At 41.8% G+C, this 21,100-nt stretch overlaps 1 protein-coding gene across 1 annotated transcript in view; it reads right to left on the bottom strand.

The window, feature by feature from the left end:
• Positions 1-21,100, bottom strand: part of RNF128 (ring finger protein 128) — a 40,174-nt gene that overhangs the window by 7,688 nt on the left and 11,386 nt on the right. Inside the window, exons 2-4 of the mRNA XM_080991140.1 lie at positions 6,761-7,008; positions 2,574-2,645; positions 139-221 (exon numbers count right to left, since the gene is read on the bottom strand). Coding sequence (XP_080847266.1) covers positions 139-221; positions 2,574-2,645; positions 6,761-7,008 — 403 coding nt within the window. The remainder of the gene's footprint in view (positions 1-138; positions 222-2,573; positions 2,646-6,760; positions 7,009-21,100) is intronic.

Genomic DNA, 21,100 nt, shown 5'->3' with positions numbered 1-21,100 from the left:
CTCATCTGAAGAGTGGAATAAAATAAATAAAAGCCTTTACAACTTCAGTGTATATAAAGAGGGACGAAGACAGACATGACAAAATGGTCAGAATGTTTTAGCATGAGAATGTAACCGGGGGGTGGGGAATTAACCTACTTGCACGTTAAAATTCGCACAACATCATTTGGCTTGTACACTTCAATGCACACAGCACAGGTATCAGCATCAGCACCGGTTTCCTAAAGAAATGGAAAAAAAACCATCCTTGTTAGAGACCTTTGTTTTAAACAAGCATGATAGCATTTAGCAAGTGTGGTAGTCACAAAACAGGGAGTGGAACACTAGACTTGCAGTATTCCAAAATACTATTCTACAGTTGTGGTGAGTTTTAAGAATACATTTTTGCTTTTTATCTCCAGAGCGTTAAGGGTAACAATATCTACAAGACAACAATATCTACAATATCTTTAGCAAAAAAGAGGCCCAAAATATATGTAATGGAATCTATTCCATCAAAGCTATTTTACTTTTGCAGTCTTGTAGAATTCAGTCTAATATAAAAATACTGCAAAAAGCCAAAGTTGAAGCATGCCCTTTCAGTGTTCCTCCTCCAAACAAACTATAAATGTTGTCTATCATTTCCACCCAACCTTTAAGTAAGGACTATTCAAACGGCGTTTAAAAATGTGCAAAGCAGTTTTAACAGGCTCTTACCCTTTTATACCTATTTGGGAAATTCATGGCTACAAAAACATCTCTTTGCTGCGGATAAAGAGGGGTCACAAACTGACCTAGTGTGATATTAATCTTTCTGTATTATAAAACAAACAATTTCTGCATGATTATATTAGGAATGTCATTAGGATTAACAAAATATTTTAAGACCAAGGGGAGTTCTAAGTAAGCAGTTTTATACCTATGGGGCACTCAGAGGAGCTTCACAGAATAAGAAAAGTAGAACAAAAATTATTTTTAAAAGAACCCCAAGAGATTTAAAATGTTACCATAACTAAAAAGCAGCAACCTAAAATGCAAACGTGGCAACAGGAGAATATTAAACACTAGCTACTTGCTGAAGTTTCCAAATTACTGTGAAGGTAGGTCAGAGAATGTGCACGGATTTTCAGCAGGATATTCTAGAGCATGTTCAGGCTTGAGTCTCCAGATGTTGAACTACAACTCCCAACATCCCCAGTCAGTTTAGCCAATGGGTGAGTGATGATTAGTTTTAGCCCAGCAACATCTGGCTATCCTAGGTTGAAGAGCACTGTGGCATCACCACTGACAGTTTTTGTCTTTCATGTTCTCCCAACAGACATCCTAATATGATGGGACAGGGAGAAAGAAACTCAAAGTTGATCTTAAGATCTGGTATGTGGGGAACCTTTGGCTCTCCAGATGTTGCTGAATATAGCTCCCATTATCTCTAGCCATTAACAATGCTTGCTGGGGCTGATGGGAGGAATTGTAGTGCAGTAACATTTGGAGGGACCAAAGGTTCCCTACACCTTGCCTAGCAAGTCTGCATGGGAACAGAGGGTCCTTAAGATAGCTAGGCCCTAATAAGATAGGAGTGCCTGGCGTGCTCTGGTCCATGGGGTCACGAAGAGTCGGACACGACTAAACAACAACAACAATAAGACAATTTAGGGGCTTTAAAGGTCAAGACAAGCACTTTAAATTGAGCTCAGAAACAGGAAACCTTCAAACAATATGGGACTGGAACTATATAATCCAATTGATGGTGCCAGACACAACTCACTTCTTTGTATGTGGACTGAAGATTAAGGTATAATTTTGATAGAGGGCTATATACATATAATTTTGTGTATTTTATTATTATTATTATTATTATTATTATTATTACTACTACTACTACTATCATTACTGGTGTTGTCTATGTTTCTTATCTCTCTGTTCTGTCCGCCCCACCTTTTCTTTTTCTGTTCTCTTTCTCCTTTCTTTCTTGTCTTTTTGATTCTATTTGTTCCAGATACAGTGAACGCTCGGGTTGCAAACGTGATCTGTGCAGGAAGCACGTTCGCAACCCACAGCACCGTGTCTGCGCATGTGCAGGTTGCAATTCAGCGCTTCTGCGCATGAGCAAAACGCTTCTGCGCATGCGCCGAAACCAGGAAGTAACCTGTTCCAGTACTTCCAGGTTCGGCACGGTGCGCAACCCAAAATCGCACAACCCGAAGCGTCTGTAAACCGCGGTATGACTGTACTATTTTATTGTATTGTGAAAACTTTAATAAAAATCTTGGTGGGGCGGGGAGAGAGACACAAGTCTGGCTGCTATATTTTGGAGTAGCTGAAGGTTGGGCTGTTTTTAAAGGTTGTGTTATGGGGAAAGCATTGAAGTTGTCTGTTCTGGAAGAAACTAAAGTGTGGTTAACGGAGGTAAGTTAGTCTTTGGAGAGGCCAAAAGCAGAATAGCAGTACAGAGTTGGTAGAAGGGTCTACAGGCCACTGCCAACAGCCGAGCACTCAAAGAAGGTGACAGGCCTGAGAACCCGCCAAATTGTTCCATCAGTAGAAGCGCAACCCCACCCAGAGCACCATGAACCACTTTCTCTCAGTTACATTACCTTGTCTCCCTGCTTCAGTGTACGTAACTGAAGCTGTCCAATGGCTTTTTTGGCATCTGCTTTCAGCCGTCTCTGTAACAGACAAGCACTAGGTCAACACGAAACTTGCTCTCCCATAAAAATCTATAAACACCAACTGCTACACAATTCATTAACGTTGAATGAGGTGTTTCCATAGGCAGATGGATAACTCTTGCCTAACAGTGGCAACCGGAAGATAATTATGAGCCAAGATATGCATGGATGTTTAACTGAAGTGTTTATTTAGCATTCCTAAGGAACACTGGAGTTTATTTAGCAGGCAATGCTTGCTTGCCTCTAAAGACTAAAGGACATCAAAGTTCTCAAACACAATTCCAATGTTTTCAGAAAGTACTTCTCATTAAAGTATTAAAAAGTCCTGCGGAGACTGAACAGCCCCCCACACTTGTTTCAGAATCTCTAATATTCCTTGCATTGACCTCTTGTTGGCTATACACAAAACAGATGCAAACAGGATCTTTTTGTTCCAGTCATTAGCTTGCAATCACACTCTTGCAAGTCTCTACTGTGTGTTGAACTAAGCCTGTATATTATCAGTTAAACAAAGTCAACCACCGCCCTTAGCTTGTTTGAAGCAATTTCTAATTGGAAAGGGAAAACGTGTGCATTTGATCTAATCTGGAAAGCTGCAAGCTTTTCTATTCTCTTAATGACAGGAATACTCAAGTATCATGGAGTCTGGTTTGAAATGCACGAATGCATCCTAGCCACCAATCAACTGGAATATTGTGACTCTCTTCCATTTAGCTGTTAAGGAAATTGTTACTAAATTTATCGCCCCACCCTTCACCAGCAGGTACAGTAGTAGGGTGTTTACAACAATGTAAAAATTTAAAACAGTTAAAGCAGATTACACTCAGAGGAATAGGCTGGGTCACAGTTGCCACAATGTCAGAAATGAAACTGGATAGGTGGCATTCTCCTCCTCAGCCAACAGAGACTGGCAGATGAGCACAGGCAAGCTAATCAAGTAACTCCTATTGTCCTCAATTTTTGTTTCAGTAGGCCAGCTCCAATCAAAGCTCTGCTTAATTGCCAGGAATGCTACAGCCTTACAGCCTAACTCACCAGTCTTTTATCAAAGCTGACACAAACCACTCCCAGATCTGCTCTGATCGGACACAAGCCATAGAACAGGAAAAGATGCTAAAAGAACAAGGAAGTTGTTCTCAAGCCTCATTAATCTGATGCTCAAAAAGCTTCAAGGAAATAGTAAGCAATATTTGAAAGAGCATCATATTAGGAGCTTTTGGAAGCCTACAAGATCTGCTGGCAACAGGTTTCCAAAACATGCAGGCGCTGAGGTGTTCAGGATATTTGCAAAATAAATTCCTATATGCATGCTGATGCAGTCTTCCCTGCAAGTTGCTTCTTGGTTTCTAGCACCTCTCCTAAAACCGAAAGCCAACAAGCAAACACAAAGGCAACCAATCACCTATGGGTTCACTGCTTAAATTTGCCACTAACATTAACTGAATATACAAGATGAGGTCCTTTCCTGATACAAGAAGAGTCTTTCAGTGGCATGTGGCAGAATGGAAATTGTCTCTCATTTACTTAGAGATTAATTGTCATAATGAGCCCTAAAGATTCACATCCTTTTAGGAGGCTATAAATACTGATGAGCCACAATGAATACATTTTTGCACAAATACGACTCATTTATCATCACAACTCGTAATTTCAGCTAGGTTGGTAAGAAGCAAGGGAAAGGCTGTAATTAGGCACTAGAAGAACCTGAATGGTAGATGCCTGCAGTCGGTCACACTGCTGTCTCTCAAAGAGGAGTCCAACCCATTTAGGATGGGGAGGGCACTACAAATTGGACACTTGGCCTTGGCTCCTATCATTGGAAAGATGTGGTACCAGGAACAGCTGCTCTTACTCCTGCAGTAACTCAAAAGATACTGTTTGAGCATTTCCTGGCAAAAACACATCAAAGAACACCAGGCATTCATTAACAGCCCTTGAAGAGTAGGTGACTGCTTGATACCTACATATATAAAAAAAGAACATAAGTTAGAAGGTAATTGATTTTCAAGAGAGGAGCTTATTACAACGAGGTTATTTTCAGCCAGACCAAACTGATCAGTTAAAAAAATTATCACAACGCAAATACCCTTCTCTGTCTAAAAATCAGGAAGCCTGAACAGTGTAAATTTCATCTGCCAAGCAAGAACTCTAGTCCCTGTTGTGGTTTCTATTTCCCACATTAGATATTGCATGATAGAATGCTTGAGAGGGGAACTTAATTACCAACACAGAATACGCAGACTAGCTAGGAAATACTAAAGAAACACAAAATAAGTGGGAATATTTTATCCCTTTCAGCCTCTCATCATGATAATGCTAGGCATACAAAAGAAACTGTTATGCAGTTGTAGCAGTGAAATCTACCATAAGCATTCAGAGTTCAGTAGAATAGTGGTGTGGAGATGCAGAAAGAAAAGCCAAATGAAACCACTAGTACATTTCCTATACTGGTGCCTTTATAGGCAAAGGAGTCCAAAAATTAGTAGGAGGGAGTCTAAGTACTTCACATCCCTATCACCTCTCAGTGATCAAGCTAACGTCCCTTGTCCAAGATAAACGACTGGGCTTGTCAACTTTTGGGGGCCTGTGGGTACCTCTGGATTAGGATTGATGTCCTAATCAATTTTCCTTCCCCTATCTTCCCTGGAACTTTTTGCATATAAATTAAAGTGTATTGCAATAATTGCTAGTCTTTATTGATGCCCCCAAATAAACTTTCCATATGTTCCCATGCCCAGTGGCAGTCCTTACTTGCTATCGTCAAGTAGCTATAAAACTACAATAGGCATTCCCGGTTGTCACATCCTACCCCTTGTAGCGGGATGCGGGTGGTGATGTGGTCTAAACCACTGAGCCTAGGGCTTGCCAGTCAGAAGGTTGGTGGTTCGAATCCCTGCGATGGGGTGAGCTCCCGTTGTTTGGTCCCAGCTCCTGCCAACCTAGCAGTTTGAAAGCACGTCAAAGTGCAAGTAGATAAATAGGTACCGCTCCAGCGGGAAGGCAAACCATGTTTCCTTGCGCTGCTCTGGTTTGCCAGAAGCCGCTTAGTCACGCTGGCCACACGACCTGAAAGCTGTAGGCCGGCTCCCTCGGCCAGTAAAGCGAGATGAACACTGCAACCCCAGAGTCGTGCGCGACTGGACTTAACTGTCAGGGGTCCCTTTACCCTTTACCTTTACCCCTTGGAGCACCCAGAATCACATTATATGAAGAATTCACTTTCCATATAAGGAACTTCAATCAAGTATTTAAACCATTTATTTATTAGAAGCACAGCTGATTGGGAAACTGGGAGGCAGCTTATATATTGTATCCACATTGCTTACTGGGCTTTGCATGGGTGATAAAGAGCTCTAGAGAGACTACTAGACTAATTAGCAATTCCCTGCATAGACTTTGAAAATCCAAGACAACACTCTCAATGTGTAAACATCACAGAACAGAGCTAACTTGTTTAGTTAATGAGATTCAAGCCTCCTTCTTAAGTTGCATATAAAGAGGTGAATCCACCATTTAAGACTCATGGAACCATGATTAATCTTAACATAGATTTTATGTAGCATGCTGGTAGAAGTGAGTTGTGATAAACAGCAGCAACTGACCCCCTGAACCCAGCGTTTTCTACACACCTGAGAAAAGTAAGCTTTAGCAAATGTCTTCACATGTCTTGAGGAGTAGGGGGGTACATTTCGCCATAAACATGAGGCTGTGAGAGAACCAGTGTCAACTAACAAGCAGAGGCAAGTGCGAGCAAAAATACTGGGACAATAAAGCCCAGAAAATGCCCTGTTGGGTCAAATGAAAGGCCCATCTAGTCTAGCATGCTGTTCTCAGTATTGAACCAAAGGCCGATGACATGTGTGCATCAGAGATTCCCAGCAAGTGGAATTCAGAGGCATCCTTCTGCCATCCTGCGAGGGACTATTACTGAGGCATCCATAAGTCCAGAACATTGCCTGTAGGGCCTCAGCTGCTAAAGCAAGATCAACTATAGCATGCTGGAGCACTTAGCATATGTTATGTCAGTGTTACATCAGAAGGCCAGTGTTGATTTTGCTATGTAAATTGGCACATCCAGACTCTCCAGTGAAGAATGCATATGAGAAACTCACCTGTCTCCTGTTCTGGGCCCTTGCAAGTCTAAGCCTCCTTGCAGAATAAAATATAAAGTACCCGACAGTGGCTGCTGTGACGATGAAGAAAGACACAGAAACAAAGAAGATGGAGTAGTTATTCATCCATGATCCGTGTTTTTTCCCCACTTCAATAACCATGGTCACTTGGTAGCCTTGTTCCAGCCTACGGAGGATTTCAATGCCTTTTGAATGGCTAATCATAATGGCCACAGTGTTTCCCGTACCTGTGAGAAAAAGACAGAGGTCTGAGAGTTAGATTTCCCTACCAAAGTTGAGTATTAACCTATAAAAGCCCATTTAGTATTCTATATCTTGTTCTCCTTTAATTTTAGGCAATATATGTAAGTCAGGACAGTTGCCTTGAATGAACAACTATGGCAGGCATGTCCAACTTTCAAGAGACTGCAATCTACTAAAAAAACTGGCAGTGGTATATCCAATAAATTGACCAAAGTTTTTAAGGTTTTTTGGGGGGGGTGGCAGGTCCCACAACTGACCACGATCAACCCCAGACCCCCCCAATCAGATTGTGATTGACCTATTGGACACCCCTGAACTATACCCTCCTCCTCTGCCAAAAAAAGGGGCATTTTTATGGGATCTGCTCCTGGATTTGTTGGAGGGCGCACATGGTTTTTTGGGGGGGTGGGGGGTTGGTTGTCAAAAGCCAAGGTGGCATGTTACTGACTCTTGGCATATTTTTGCACTGAGGCTATTGATTGGAGGGCCAGGATGTCTGATAGTTTAGTCCAGGGTAGAAAAACCTTCCTTCTGTAAAGTACACCACAAGACTCAACATCTATTTTTGTGCAAGGTTGCTCACATTGGAAAAGAACATAGCAAAGCAGCAGTTCAAAACAATGGCCAACCAACAGTATCTGTTGGGGACCCTGGAGAGCTGCAGCCATGGCTCTCTCTAAACAGAAGACAGTCTTGTCTACTCAACTGAGAAAAAGTGTGCTCTTTCTAATATATCACTATTTAGTCTGTGCACAATCAAGGTACATGCTGATGCCTTTTATTTATTTACTCTGCCATGTCGGCGTGGGATTACTTCTTATACAGTGCTGAGTACTGTTTTACTTAAGAACATTATTACAATTGGAAAGGTCAGCTATTGTTATGAAAGTCAAGCCACAGACCTGAGGATGCAATGAAAGAGCGAGATGACTTTAAAAAAATAAAATCCCACTGGGGATCAACAGAAGCACAGACTGTCTGAAATAGTGACTGAATTGCAACGTATCTCTGGCTGCTTAGAACTAAGCTTAAACTCAACAGAATACAGAAAGGGGCTCTTCTCTGATACATACAGAGAAAATATACAATAGCAACATCTAACAAGGACAAACACTTCATGGGAGCATAATTTACCGCACAATTATGACAGCAAGTAAACCCAGCAGTGTCAGAATAGAACCACAAAACATTACAGTTCCTCTTACGACAGTCAAAGTCAAAGGCGTCAAAAGGGTTTCAATACAGTGGTACCTCGGGGTTAAGTACTTAGTTCGTTCCGGAGGTCTGTACTTAACCTGAAACTGTTCTTAACCTGAAGAACCACTTTAGCTAATGGGGCCTCCTGCTGCCGCCGCGCCGCCAGAGCACGATTTCTGTTCTCATCCTGAAGCAAAGTTCTTAACCCAAGGTACTATTGCTGGGTTAGCGGAGTCTGTAACCTGAAGTGTATGTTACCCGAGGTACCACTGTATATCTCTTTTCATATTGCTGCATATTTGTTAATAGAGACTGAATATGTATTACCAATTTGTGATAATTGAACCACCATTTTAAGTTCAAAGAAGTTCTTTAAAAGTGCAGCTGTGTTAATATAATCTTTGACCAATATTGTTTTATTAGATTATTAAGAGACTAGACTAAGCAGCTCAATTTTATCTGCAAGTATAGAACAGCTATTCAGAATTAAACAAAAGAAAAGCCCCACAAAAGCAGCTAAGGTAACCGCTACCATGAGAATGTAGGAAAGAAGGTTAGCCCGACATGACAATTTGATAAAACATTTCCTTGTATACCCCATTTAAACTCTATACACTAATCACCGATTAAATTATACAGCATGAGGACTAAACTATGAGTTTTTGTATATGTTTTGAACAGAAACGCAATAAATTTGATTTAAGCATTGGTCAGCTGGGGACTGAAAAAAAGGACATTTAACATTTCCTGGGACTGCAAAGCTGTAGGGAAGCAAACTAAGGAACCACGCGGAGATCCACTCTTGCCTCCCAGTAATAAACGTCATTGCAAGGGGAAGACCTGCCGGACCTCACCCAGAAGCAGCAGCAGCTGACTGGCACTGGCTTCCCCTGTCTTTGCCCACAAGAATACTTGGCTCCCAAATGTTGCTTGCACTGAGATACAGAGCGCAACAGAAGCTTACTCTACCACTATCAGCCAAAGAACAAAAAGCTATCATGAGGGGCTGCACATCGCTTCTCCTAGGAAGAACGCTCTGTCACAAGAGACTAGGGCCCTGCGGGGCTTGACATCTTTCCGCAGGGCCTGCAAGACAGAGTTGTTCCACCCGGCCTTTGGTCAGGGCGCAGCCTGACTCCCTCCTTTGGCAATCTCCACAGAACTTTAGCTTAATGGTTGCCATCAATTTGATTTTAATTAATTTTTATAATGAAATGTTTTTAGAATGTTGTACTATTTTATTGTTGTTAGCCGCCCTGAGCCCGGCTTCGGCTAGGGAGGGCAGGATATAAATAAAATTTATTATTAAAATTTATTATTAACATAGTAGCATGTTAAAAGACCAGACAAGTTCAATGTTTGGGACAAACAATGTTTGGGACAAACTTTCTGTGCTTTTTTTCTTTCTTCCATCCTAAAAATGTCAGGCCCTTTAAAAGTATTATTTCAGGAATATTATTAAGTATAATTCAGAATACAGCAAAGGTGCCTGCTTAAAACATTTTTGTTCAGGCAAGTCTATCCAGACATGTAGAAGCACCTACATGTATTTCTCTCTTTTTAGCTACTGGTTGACTTTAAAAATCTTTTGACTGTTTTAAAATATCAATTTCTAACCGTTTTTCACTGATAATTTATATGTAAACTTAAGAGCTTTTCTTATGGCTATAAGAAAGCAATATAGTGGTACCTCGTGTTACATACGCTTCAGGTTACAGACTCCACTAACCCAGAAATATTACCTCGGGTTAAGAACTTTGCTTCAGGATGAGAACAGAAATTGTGCTCCGGCGGCCCGGCAGCAGCGGGAGGCCCCATTAGCTAAAGTGGTGCTTCAGGTTAAGAACAGTTTCAGGTTAAGTACGGACCTCCAGAACGAATTATGTACTTAACCCGAGGTACCACTGTATATACATTTTGTAAATGAAATAAACACTATTGTCTCAGATTGAGAGGGACAGCAGGCAACAGCCTACCGGGAAGCTCTCTTCCCTCTGTTGATTACCACCACCAGTTGAGCTGAGCTGCCCTGCATTGTCTACCTATCAACATTTTCTTGTTTCAAACTGGAGTACCAGTTCCTTCATGCACAAAGTCCAAGCCTCAACCTGCCTCCAACCTCTAATGAGAACTGCAATTATGGCAGCAAAGAATGGCTGGGAGGGACTGCTGATGCGCTGCAACCAAGTTAAGGCTATGTGAAAGGACATTATCTCCCACACAAACTTGCCTGGGCTCTGACATCTTTGGGAGAGGCCCTTCTCTCAATCCCACCCGCCTCACAGGCACACTCAGTGGGGATGAAGGAGAGGGCCTTTTTGGTGGCTGCTCCCATACTCTGGAACTCCCTCCCTAGAGAAGCTAGACTTCTTCCGTCAGGTTCTCTTTCTGCCAGCAGGTGAAGACCTTGTTATTCCAACAAGTCTTTAGGAACTGACTGTCCCTAAAGAAAGGGATGGTGCTGTGATGTTTTTATTGTTGGGATAGCTCAGTCAATAAAGCAACCTAAGGGTTGAAGATTTGGTCCTTACTGTGGGGCAAAGGATTCCTGCATTTCAGAGGGTTGGACTAAATGATCAAGTCCCTTCCGACTGTATAACTCCACGATTCTATGTATTTTTAATGGCTCTGTTTTTATATTGTTTTAATCCTTTTAGGTTTGGGCTTTTCCATTTTATCTGTGTCTTCTATTTTTGTTTGTAAGCAAGTCCTGGTTCAGGAGAAAGGCAGGATATTAAATAAATCAATTAATCAATCAATCAATCAATCAATCAATCTGCAATCAGCGTTCTACTCATGCAAAAGAACATTCAAATGAAATATTAAATGGTATGTTTGATACAGAACTTTGAGACTGCTGGATATTCCCGAACACCCGTTCAACCACAAAACAAAAACAACCCTAGGAATATCAATTAAATATTGGACTATAAGAATGCACAAGTATTGCCCCCACTGATGCTTGAACACTTCTACCAACAAGAAATATATAACCTTGAATCTCATTCTCCAACTCTCAACGAGAAAATGTGGCCAGACTGGCAGGCATAAAGCCTACCTGGATAAAAACAAAGCAATCTCTCGAAGCGTATGTGAGACAGCACCTGTAATTATGTACAACAGCATCCGCTTTTGTATTCAGCCCAGATATAGAACAAAGGGCAGAGGCAGCAAAGCAGGGCCATGTAGTCTTTTGCCTGTAATAATCAGTGTGGAGGAGGAATCAGGAAAGCCTGCTACATTATCGCTACCTTCCCACAGCACTAGCCATAACATGCCATCTTGCAGAGCACGTTATCTCTCCAGCAGATGTGCACCGGGTCAAATCCTAACTAATTGGGGTATACAATAAATCATGACTCAATAGCAAAAGTGAGCCTCCCTGGCAACTGTCCATCTCATAAAAGGCAGAACAGCCTCAAACTCCTACCTTTAGGGCATCCTCCTGTGGGAGGTTTGCCTGGCACCTGCACTGGTATCTTTCAGGCACTAGGAAATTGGTTTTTTATTTTAGGTTTTTTTTTATCTTAGGCATTTTACTTAGTAATTACATTTATATTTTTCCTTCCTTCCTAAGGAGGAAAGTCCTTTTAATGTTATCATGATTCATGATGATGAATCTGTACCTAGCTTTCTGCAAAATCAACACAGTGCACAAAATCAACACGGTACAAAATAAAAAATACAACTGGAATGGAATTTATGGTTGTTGAGCAGTTGCAGTTATTTTGCTCTTATTGTAATTACAACTGCACTGTTTAGAATGCATTGTTGTAATTCTATAGTATGCCACCCTGAGAAACAGAATATAAAATTATAAAGGCTTGGCTTTCTGACTTCCTTCTTCATGGAGAAATCTAGATGAATTGTTCTATAAAGATATTATGTTAATCAAAGAGGCACAGTCATGTGCTATGGGACAGTGCAGCTACTGGCAATTTTCAGCAATGGATGATCTAAACAATACACCAGCAAAGTAGTTTGTTCAATCCCACAAGTGCACAGAAACTACTTGGCTGACTCAGGTTTCCCATTACTTTCCAGGATCAGATCAAATTACAAACCAATGCATTTACAAATGACCCAGAGTCCAATTGAGGCCCAATAGTCAATATATTGTGTGTGTGCACATGCCACAGTAAACTCATGCCAATATATTACTAGGAGGCTCTGGTACCCTGAAGCTGGCAATATGAACTCATAGGTGCATTTCTAGACATGGACTCTCTTTTTAAAAGGAAAAAGAAGCATTACTGTACACTTTTGGAAACATTGCTCTAGGACAGTTTTATGTTCTAAGGCCTTTAACACTCAAGTGCAAAGCAAGCAGCCAGGAAGCTGCCAATACTTTCAAACAAGGTGTTACTGTTCTCAAGTATTACTTTTTCCTGCTTTGACTACCACCATCTCTTTTGTGAGATTATATATTCATCTTTGTCAGGCATGCTTCCCTTAAGCATTGCCATGGCTACGAACATTTAATTCTGACATAAAAGTCTGCCCCAATCTCTTCGGCAAGCAGAATTGTCTGTAACATCACCTCTGATCAGTTTCTTATTAAGGAAAAGAGTTGTTTCTTATTAAAGAAAAAAAAAGGGCTTTTTTGAATTATTCTTTTTGTAGTGTTAGCATATATTAAACCTCAAACATCTGCTGCTGTATTTTTCTAAGGAAAAATATGATTTATAAAAATGCATTGTTTCATAAAAAACTAGTAACAGAATGAATACCAGTCGAAGTAAAAAAATTCCTTCCTGTAGCACCTTAAAGACCAACTAAGTTAGTTCTTGGTATAAGCTTTCGTGTGCATGCACACTTCTTCAGATACAGAAGTGTGCATGCACACGAAAGCTTATACCAAGAACTAACTTAGTTGGTCTTTAAGGTGCTACAGGAAGGAATTTTTTTACTTCGACTATGGCAGACCAACACGGCTACCCATCTGTAACTGGAAGAATGAATACCAGTCAAATATGCAAGTTTTAACCTTTTCTTTCCACATGGAAGTCTACAAGCATGGTATAATTTACTACACAATATAAATGCATATTTTCTGGGGAAAGCTAAGCTTAATATATTAAAATTCAGCATTTTTCCCTCTCTAATTTTAACAATGTAAGACATATGCTACTGAAAGTTGAGTTGCTGTGTTTTAAAATACTTACTAACCCAGTAAAACTTTGCATTTGTTTAAACGTAACATTTAAACCGCATCAAGAATGGTGGCCTTTGCTTATAAGCAATAAAGTCTGCCTGGCTTGATTTTTATCTTAAAACCTTATAGCAAGTTTTTTTGGGGTGGGGGTGGGGTGGGGGTTGGCTATTGGGGGGGAAACCCAGAATAAATGTAAAATAGGTTGGGGAGGGTTAGTTTTGTTTACTGAACTTAATCAAATCCCAATCATTTAAGGTATCGGATAACTTTCTGTAATTCCTAGAATTGTAGCTTTGGGAGAAGTCTAATAATGTTTGGCTGACATCTGAAGGGTGGATATGCCCAGGCTTTACTGACGGTGAATATTTTAGAGCACTTCATACATTAGAAGATAATACACGAAAGATAGCTCAAGAAGGGGCACAAAATCTAGACTCACCTTTATTTCCAGTTCCAATGCTAAGTACGCTATATTGGATGATGCTCAATAGTAGTCATACTTTGAGCAGACGCATTGAAAGCAATGGACCTACCGTATTTTTCGCTCTATAAGACGCACCTTTCCCCTCCTAAAAAGTAAGAGGAAATGTGTTGGCGTCTTATGGAGCGAATGCAGACAGGAGGCTCTGCTCAGCGCTCTCTTTAAAGAGCAGCCCTTCTCCCTCCTCGGGGAAAAGCCCCCAAGAGCCGCACACATGCTCCACGCGGCTCTTTAAAGGGAGTGCGGCTCTTGGGGAAGACTTAGCCGCGCGCAGACTCTCCCAGCTAGGGGAAGAATTCATGCCACTGCCCGAGAGAGGCTGCGCACGGCTATCCCAGAAGCCAGGACAGCAAGCAGGATCGTGGAGCTGCGATCCCGCTTGCTGTCCTGGCTTCTGGGATTCAGAATATTTTTTTCTTGTTTTCCTCCTCCAAAAACTAGATGCGTCTTATGGTCTGGTGCATCTTGTAGAGCAAAAAATAAGGTGCTCCAAGTTGTACTTAGACAATCACCTATTATTCAGTTAACAATTTGCACAAGGTGAACAAACCTGGAGGCATAAAGTCTACTCTAATATGAAGTTCTTTGGGGGGAAACTTGCCACTTAGGGTTCCTGAACACTTCACAGCAGAACGTATCTGGGAAGCAATTCCAGAAACTCATTTTCTCACTGAACAGCTGTAAAGCAGTAGGGAGGAAATAATTTGCAGCAGAAGAGCAACCATTCCCCCTTGCAAGCCCCTTCTTTTAGCCATTTCCAACTGCTTTGCAGCAAAAATGTTTGAAATTGGCAGCAGGGGAGAGGTACACAGAAAGAGTCAGGATAAGCACCCTTTCCCACCCAGGCACTTCAGCGCTCTAGGGCAGGGGTCAGCAAACCTTTTCAGCAGAGGGCCAGTCCACTGTCCCTCAGACCTTTGGGGGGACAGACTATATTTTCAGGAGGGGGAAATGATGCAAGAGCACCACAAGCCCCGGTGGCTGCTTACCTGTGTCTTGCGAGCATCAGGGGCTGGTGGCGGCGGAGGGACGATGAGCAGAGCACGAAAGGGCTCCAGAGAGGGGCTGCTTAAAATGGCGGCCGCTCAAGCACTTGCTGCTGCTGGCACCAACAAAGCCCAGCCCCTTCCATCCTCTATGCAGGGCAGGGAGAAGCCAGGAGGATGAAGGGAGGAGGTGCCGCCGCCACCATGTGAGGGAGAGGGAAAGAACGCATGCACTGGCGATCCACACAGTGATTCCCGGACCATCTGCGGGCTGGATCCAGAAGGTAATTGGGCCTGATCTGGCCCGTGGGCCTTAGTTTGCCTACCCATTCTCTAGTCCAGGGGGGCATACAAGACTGCCAATCAACACTTGCTCAACCAAGAAATTCAGTAAAATTTCAAGGCAAGCTCCTAGACTCATCTCCATATCTTTCAGCCCATAGATTCAAGAGCCAACACCAAGAAGTTCAAGAGTCTTGCTTGAGACTTTCCTCCTTTTGAACCTTTGCCCCCCTGACACAAGCTCTGTACTGTGTTGTGGCAAGTAAGCAGCTACACCAGCACAGTTCTTAAACAATGTTGAGAGGCATCATGCAAAGACACCTTTGTAAAATGCCCTGTTATCCTTGGATGAATAGTGGTACTGTATAGAATTTTTTTAAGTAAAATAAAATATAATATATATATGATGCCTTACCTAGGTGTATTCACTTAATTTTTAGAAGGGGCCATGCTACCACTACAAAATATGCATTTCACACTTATAACCTCCTAAACTTCCAAGTAAATACTAATTTTCGTAGCACTGCATTGTACTTCCAGCTTAAATGGTATCGTTATTATCTGATGTAAATACAGTCATACGTTGGAAGTCGAATGGAATCCATTCCGGAAGTCCGTTTGACTTCCAAAAAGTTTGCAAACCAACGAGCGGCTTCTGATTGGCTGCAGGTTTTTGATTGTTTGGGAGCTGAAATGTGTGAGTTCCAAGGCGTTCAGCAACCAAGGTACGACTTTATTGCATTCAGTATACCTAAGAAGAGCTTGGGACTAAAAGTGATATCTTGCACAACTCACTTTGGATTCACTGAGTCTGCATTGCTATGAAAGTGTCTTAAAACTATCCAGCTGAACCACAAATTATTCCTTTAACCCCGTGATTTTCAACCAGTGTTTCCTGGCACACTGGGGTAGCTTGAATAATGATCAGGGGTGCCATGGGCAACACTGGCCTCTGTCCCTCTTTCCTTCCTTCTCTCCCTCCTCTGATGCCCTCTCGCATCTCTGCCTCCCAAAGGCTTGTGTGGATGTTGCAGCAGCCCTGACTACAAACTCCCCAGGCTGGCCAAGGGGAGCAAGCAAGCAGGTGAGGGAACCCAGCCAGCCAGTCCTTGCTGTTGGGAATGGACAGACAAGTCCCAGGCCCTTGTGGGGCAGTGTGAGGAGGCACTTCTCTTTGGGGTGGGGTGGGAGCAGGAAGCTCAGAGATTGGGGCAGCAGCGGCGGCTGCCCAGAGGACTCCCAAGGAGAGGGGAGAGGAGGCTGGGGGAACTCTACAAGGGAGGGTGAGAGGCTGCCAGTTCTGCAAGCAAGGGGTGACATAACTGGGCTCTTGAGCCCCACAGGGGTGCCGCAGAAAGAATGTAGTTGGTCAAGGGGGCCGTGGACTCAAAGGTTGAAAACCTCAGCTTTAACCACCTTGAAGTAAAAACTGAAAGGTTGTTCCATATGCACAACGATATAGTTGGCTCCCATCACCATCACATATTTATTGAACTACCAGCAGCGCTGACTTCACAGGTCGCTATTCTAACAGCACTCAGTGCCTCTTCTTAGACATTGTTGAAACTAGATTAAACAGCTGATCATTAAACCTAAATATTCCTAGTAATTAAGCCATTGAACAGTTTTTTCATAGCCTTAGCAAACATTTGTCACCCATCACTCAAAACCAATCACCCACCCCATATCACATACCACAGAATAATCTAACCTAACCTCTCTGGTAAATTCTCTCAAGAAGTTAGAGGAGAATCAAACCTCATCATTTTTTTATTACAGCTACTGTACATATTTGAAAAATGTAGAGTAGCCAGTCTCTGCTGAATACTGCAGAGGTAAACTTTAGGCTTTGCTACTTCAGATGGCAGATGGCACACTATTGCACATATAAAGCCCGATGTCATGTAAATGAGCCTGCTCCAAAATGTTAACTTTCTAATTGAAGGTTTTTGGGGTGTTTTTTAAACCAAGGAGCATTTAGACATGCAAACCCCCAGCAGCAGTGTGAAGTTGTTCAACAGATATCTGGCCAAAACCAAATTATAAAAATGGTTCATTTAACCATTAAGTAAACAAACGGTGTTTCCGTGCGCTGCTCTGGTTCGCCAGAAGCAGCTTAGTCATGCTGGCCACATGACCCAGAAGCTGTCTGCGGACAAATGCCGGCTCCCTCAGCCTATAGTGCGAGATGAGCGCCGCAACCCCAGAGTCATCCGCGACTAGACCTAACGGTCAGCGGTACCTTTACCTTTTACGCCTAATGCCAGTTGCCCTATCAATGTAGTAGCACAAACATGCTATCACGGCTGCTTCAAAGTTAAGAAAAAGGAGGTGGTGTCATGTCTGCTTTGGCCCTGATCATAAGACCTAAGTGGCAACTCTACTCTTGGTTTTTATAGGTCGGATGAAGATGAGCAGGATGCATCGGCTCCAGCGCGAAAGAAGCGCAAGAGAAGTATGTGTCTTATTCCTTGAAACCTATCTGAGTGCCAGCCTTTTATATTAAAATAAGCAGCACCGGAAGCCTTAGCAAACTTAATATGCCTTCCTAATCTTTTACAGTAACATTATATGTTGTTTAGTTAGTAAAATTCTAGCTAAAGTGTTGGTTTTTAATCCTGGCTTAGTTCCCTAATGCCAAACGGAGATGATGGAGGAGAGATAACCTTGCTGCTTCAACCAAACCTTTCATTTTAATTTCAGTGAATCTTCCTTCCGGAGGGCCCATATGCTACAAGTTCTTATGTTACAAGGTCTTACCCTGTTATTGTGAATAGCAAGGTGATTTCAGTTACCGTAGCTAAATTGCATACGTGAATTATCTAGCTTGGATCTTCTACATTTCCTGCTGGCCACTGCAGCTGCCCCATTATGGAACCCTAGATTTTAATTCTAGAGTACAAGGCAGCTGCTTTTAAAAAACAACAACCCAGTGCCTGCCAGAAAGAAGAAGGAAGATTAATTTCTAGAGCTCTGCTGAGCAATAGCAATTTTAATCAAGTAACTGATGTTTACCACATCGTTGCTAAGCTGAAACAACTATTTTGGTTTTCTGATTTTAAAGGTAAACTTTTGCCTCCTAATTCAAAATTAAGTGAATTAGAGTAAAGGGCCAATCCCGGAAGTTTATCAGAAATAAATCTTGCTTTAATGGGGCCCTTGCTTGGGGTGAACAGTGGTTTAGAAATATATCTATAAATAATTTAATGTCAAATACAGAACATAATTGTATTGATTTATTTGGATTTTTAGCCTAATCTTGGTGAGCCCCAGTATACATAAAAATATAACAGGAATAGTTACATAGCATAGATGTCGGCTGTCAGGATAATAGCACCACTCAAATTAAAATCCTGGTTTCTTAGCTCTAGTATTGAAATCAGATTATCACAGAGGAATATCTAAACTGTTAGTCTGGACACTCATAAGTTCTGTAGCAAAGTTGAATATTAGAATTATCACATAGTAAAGGTAAAGGTACCCCTGCCCGTACGGGCCAGTCGTGTCCGACTCTAGGATTGTGTGCCCATCTCACTTAAGAGGCCGGGGGCCAGCGCTGTCCGAAGACACTTCCGGGTCACGTGGCCAGCGTGACGAAGCTGCTCTGGCGAGCCAGCACCAGAGCAGCACACGGAAACGCTGTTTACCTTCCCGCTATAAAGAGGTACCTATTTATCTACTTGCACTTAATTGTGCTTTCGAACTGCTAGGTGGGCAGGAGCTGGGACCGAAGACGGGAGCTCACCCCGCCGCGGGGATTCAAACCGCTGACCATACCATTGGCAGGTCCTAGGCACTGAGGTTTTACCCACAGCACCACCCGCATCCCAGAATTATCACATATGGGCAAGCTAAAAATCCATTTATCCCAGTCTCCAGCTGTAGTCAGCCATCTGCTTTGTGGATACTCATGCAAAGGAAAGTTAAAACACTTGAAAGTCAACTGGGCTTTCAGAGCATCCTTTGATAGTGAATTTGGTTTATCCTGAACTCACAAGGAAAATTTTCTGGTACACTGAAAATGCATATTCTGTGCTGTATTTCAGTATGGAAGGAACATAGGAAGCAGACTTATTCCAAGTTAGACTTCATGCCCATAGTGTCCACTTTCGTAGCAGCTTTCCAGGGTCTCTGGAAAAATCTTTCCTGCCTCACCACTACAATGAGTCCTCACAACCATTTATTTAATTAATTGCTAAAAACCAAGCTATAAGTTTCCGGAAATACTCAACTCTTAAAGGTAGACAGGCTTTCTTTGAAGAGAAGACAAGAACAGAGAGCAATTAGGCATGATGGGGGGGGGGAATGTTCACCTCATAATTTTGTAGCTCAAAGTAATTTTGGTTATACCCATTTCAACTGTGCCACCACTATTATCCCCCTTCTCCTCATCTTAATTTATTACCGCCCTTCACCCTAAGATCCCAGGATGGATTACAACAATTTCAAAATACAACTTGAAGCATATCCTACTGCATTGTGGGCAATATGAGCAAGCAAGGGATCAACTGATCAAACTCTTACTGGCAAATTTGCCCGGAAAATCCGAAGCCTCCCATATTAAATATCTTTTGGAAGACAGGTCAAATGGTATTACAATGGCCGTGGCGAAGTTTCTTTATGAGGTTATAAGAAACAAAGATCATTATGCCCTAGATAAAACAAAATGACTCCCTTGGTTTCTTCCATCTGTCTGTCTGGTTGTTTTAACTGTATCTAGTTTTGAAATTGTTTTGTGGGTCTTTGGACCGCAATAAAGATTTGAATTTGAATATAACTTCAAAAACAGTTTTAAAACCAATTATACTTCATTAGACAAAGTAGATGCAATGTCGGGAATATGAGTGGACTACCTGTGGCCTGCATGCTTGACCCCCATCCCCTTCTTTCCCCAATCCAAGTCTAGAAAGAAACTGCTCTCAAGCAAAGTTTTAGAGCAATGTGGGAAATTTGCACACAGCTTTTTGCAAACCACCCAATTTGTTCTCTCTCACACCAATATGGCATCACTTCCAGGGTTAAAATGAGTAATCATTTACTGCTCATTATAATCAAAATGCTCAAGTCTTGTACAATAATCCATATTTGAGGAACGCAATATAGCTAATGGGGAAAGTGCCTTAGAAAAAAACACACTTTGTTCTGTGGGACTGTTTTTAATCCTTACCAATACAACAGCTTGCTTCTGAAGGTCAATACAGATTACACAAGAAGGGCAATTATCATAGTTATATACTTGGAGACCTGCCGTAGAAAGGTACCATCTTCCCTCAGTAAGCAGGTGATAAGATTCTGCCCTTACAAGTTCACAAAGCAAATATTTATTCTGAATTTGTTAAATCCTGGGCATCTTGCCCTGAAAAAAAATGTATTATTATCAGCCAACATTTAATAGCATTTTTTTTTTTTTTTTTTTATGTTAGAGATTTTAAGTATCAGGCTGAACAAGTTATGCTGCTTCCAGACACTCTACTCAAAACAAACTGTAGTGATCATCTAACTATTGTAGTAGGCTAGCAAGCCAAGTTACATTATCACGACTTCATTTGGCCTGAAATGAGCAACATTCCTTCTGAAATGGGTGCTGCATGTAGCTATATCCACTTACCAACTTGCTTGGGGTGAGGGCCCCTGCTGAGAATGACACAAGAAATCTCCCAGAACTCTAGAGATACTGACCTGGGCTTTGGAGCAGGAAGAAGCAGTGAGAAAGATTCATGCTTTTTCTGCTTGCTCCAAAACCCCATTGTAGCAAAGCTCTCTTTGGCATATAAAGAAGGGTTTGGAAGAAGGAAAAAAGGAAATGCTAAATTACAGCAGGCTGCTGATGTTCCACTATAAACAAATTTATGTATTATAAACCCCTCAATTTACTGGCACAATTTGACCCATATATGGTTGAAATTACACAACTCAAATCCCAAACAATGCAGAGAACTTAAAAGTTCTTTTTCTTCTGGGTTCACTTGGGTTTA

Source organism: Podarcis pityusensis (genome assembly GCF_964106645.2).
Source record: "Podarcis pityusensis genome assembly, chromosome: Z".
NCBI classification, from domain to species: domain Eukaryota; kingdom Metazoa; phylum Chordata; class Lepidosauria; order Squamata; family Lacertidae; genus Podarcis; species Podarcis pityusensis.
Note: the sequence above shows the minus strand (reverse complement) of the source record. Positions and strands in the feature narration are given on the sequence as shown.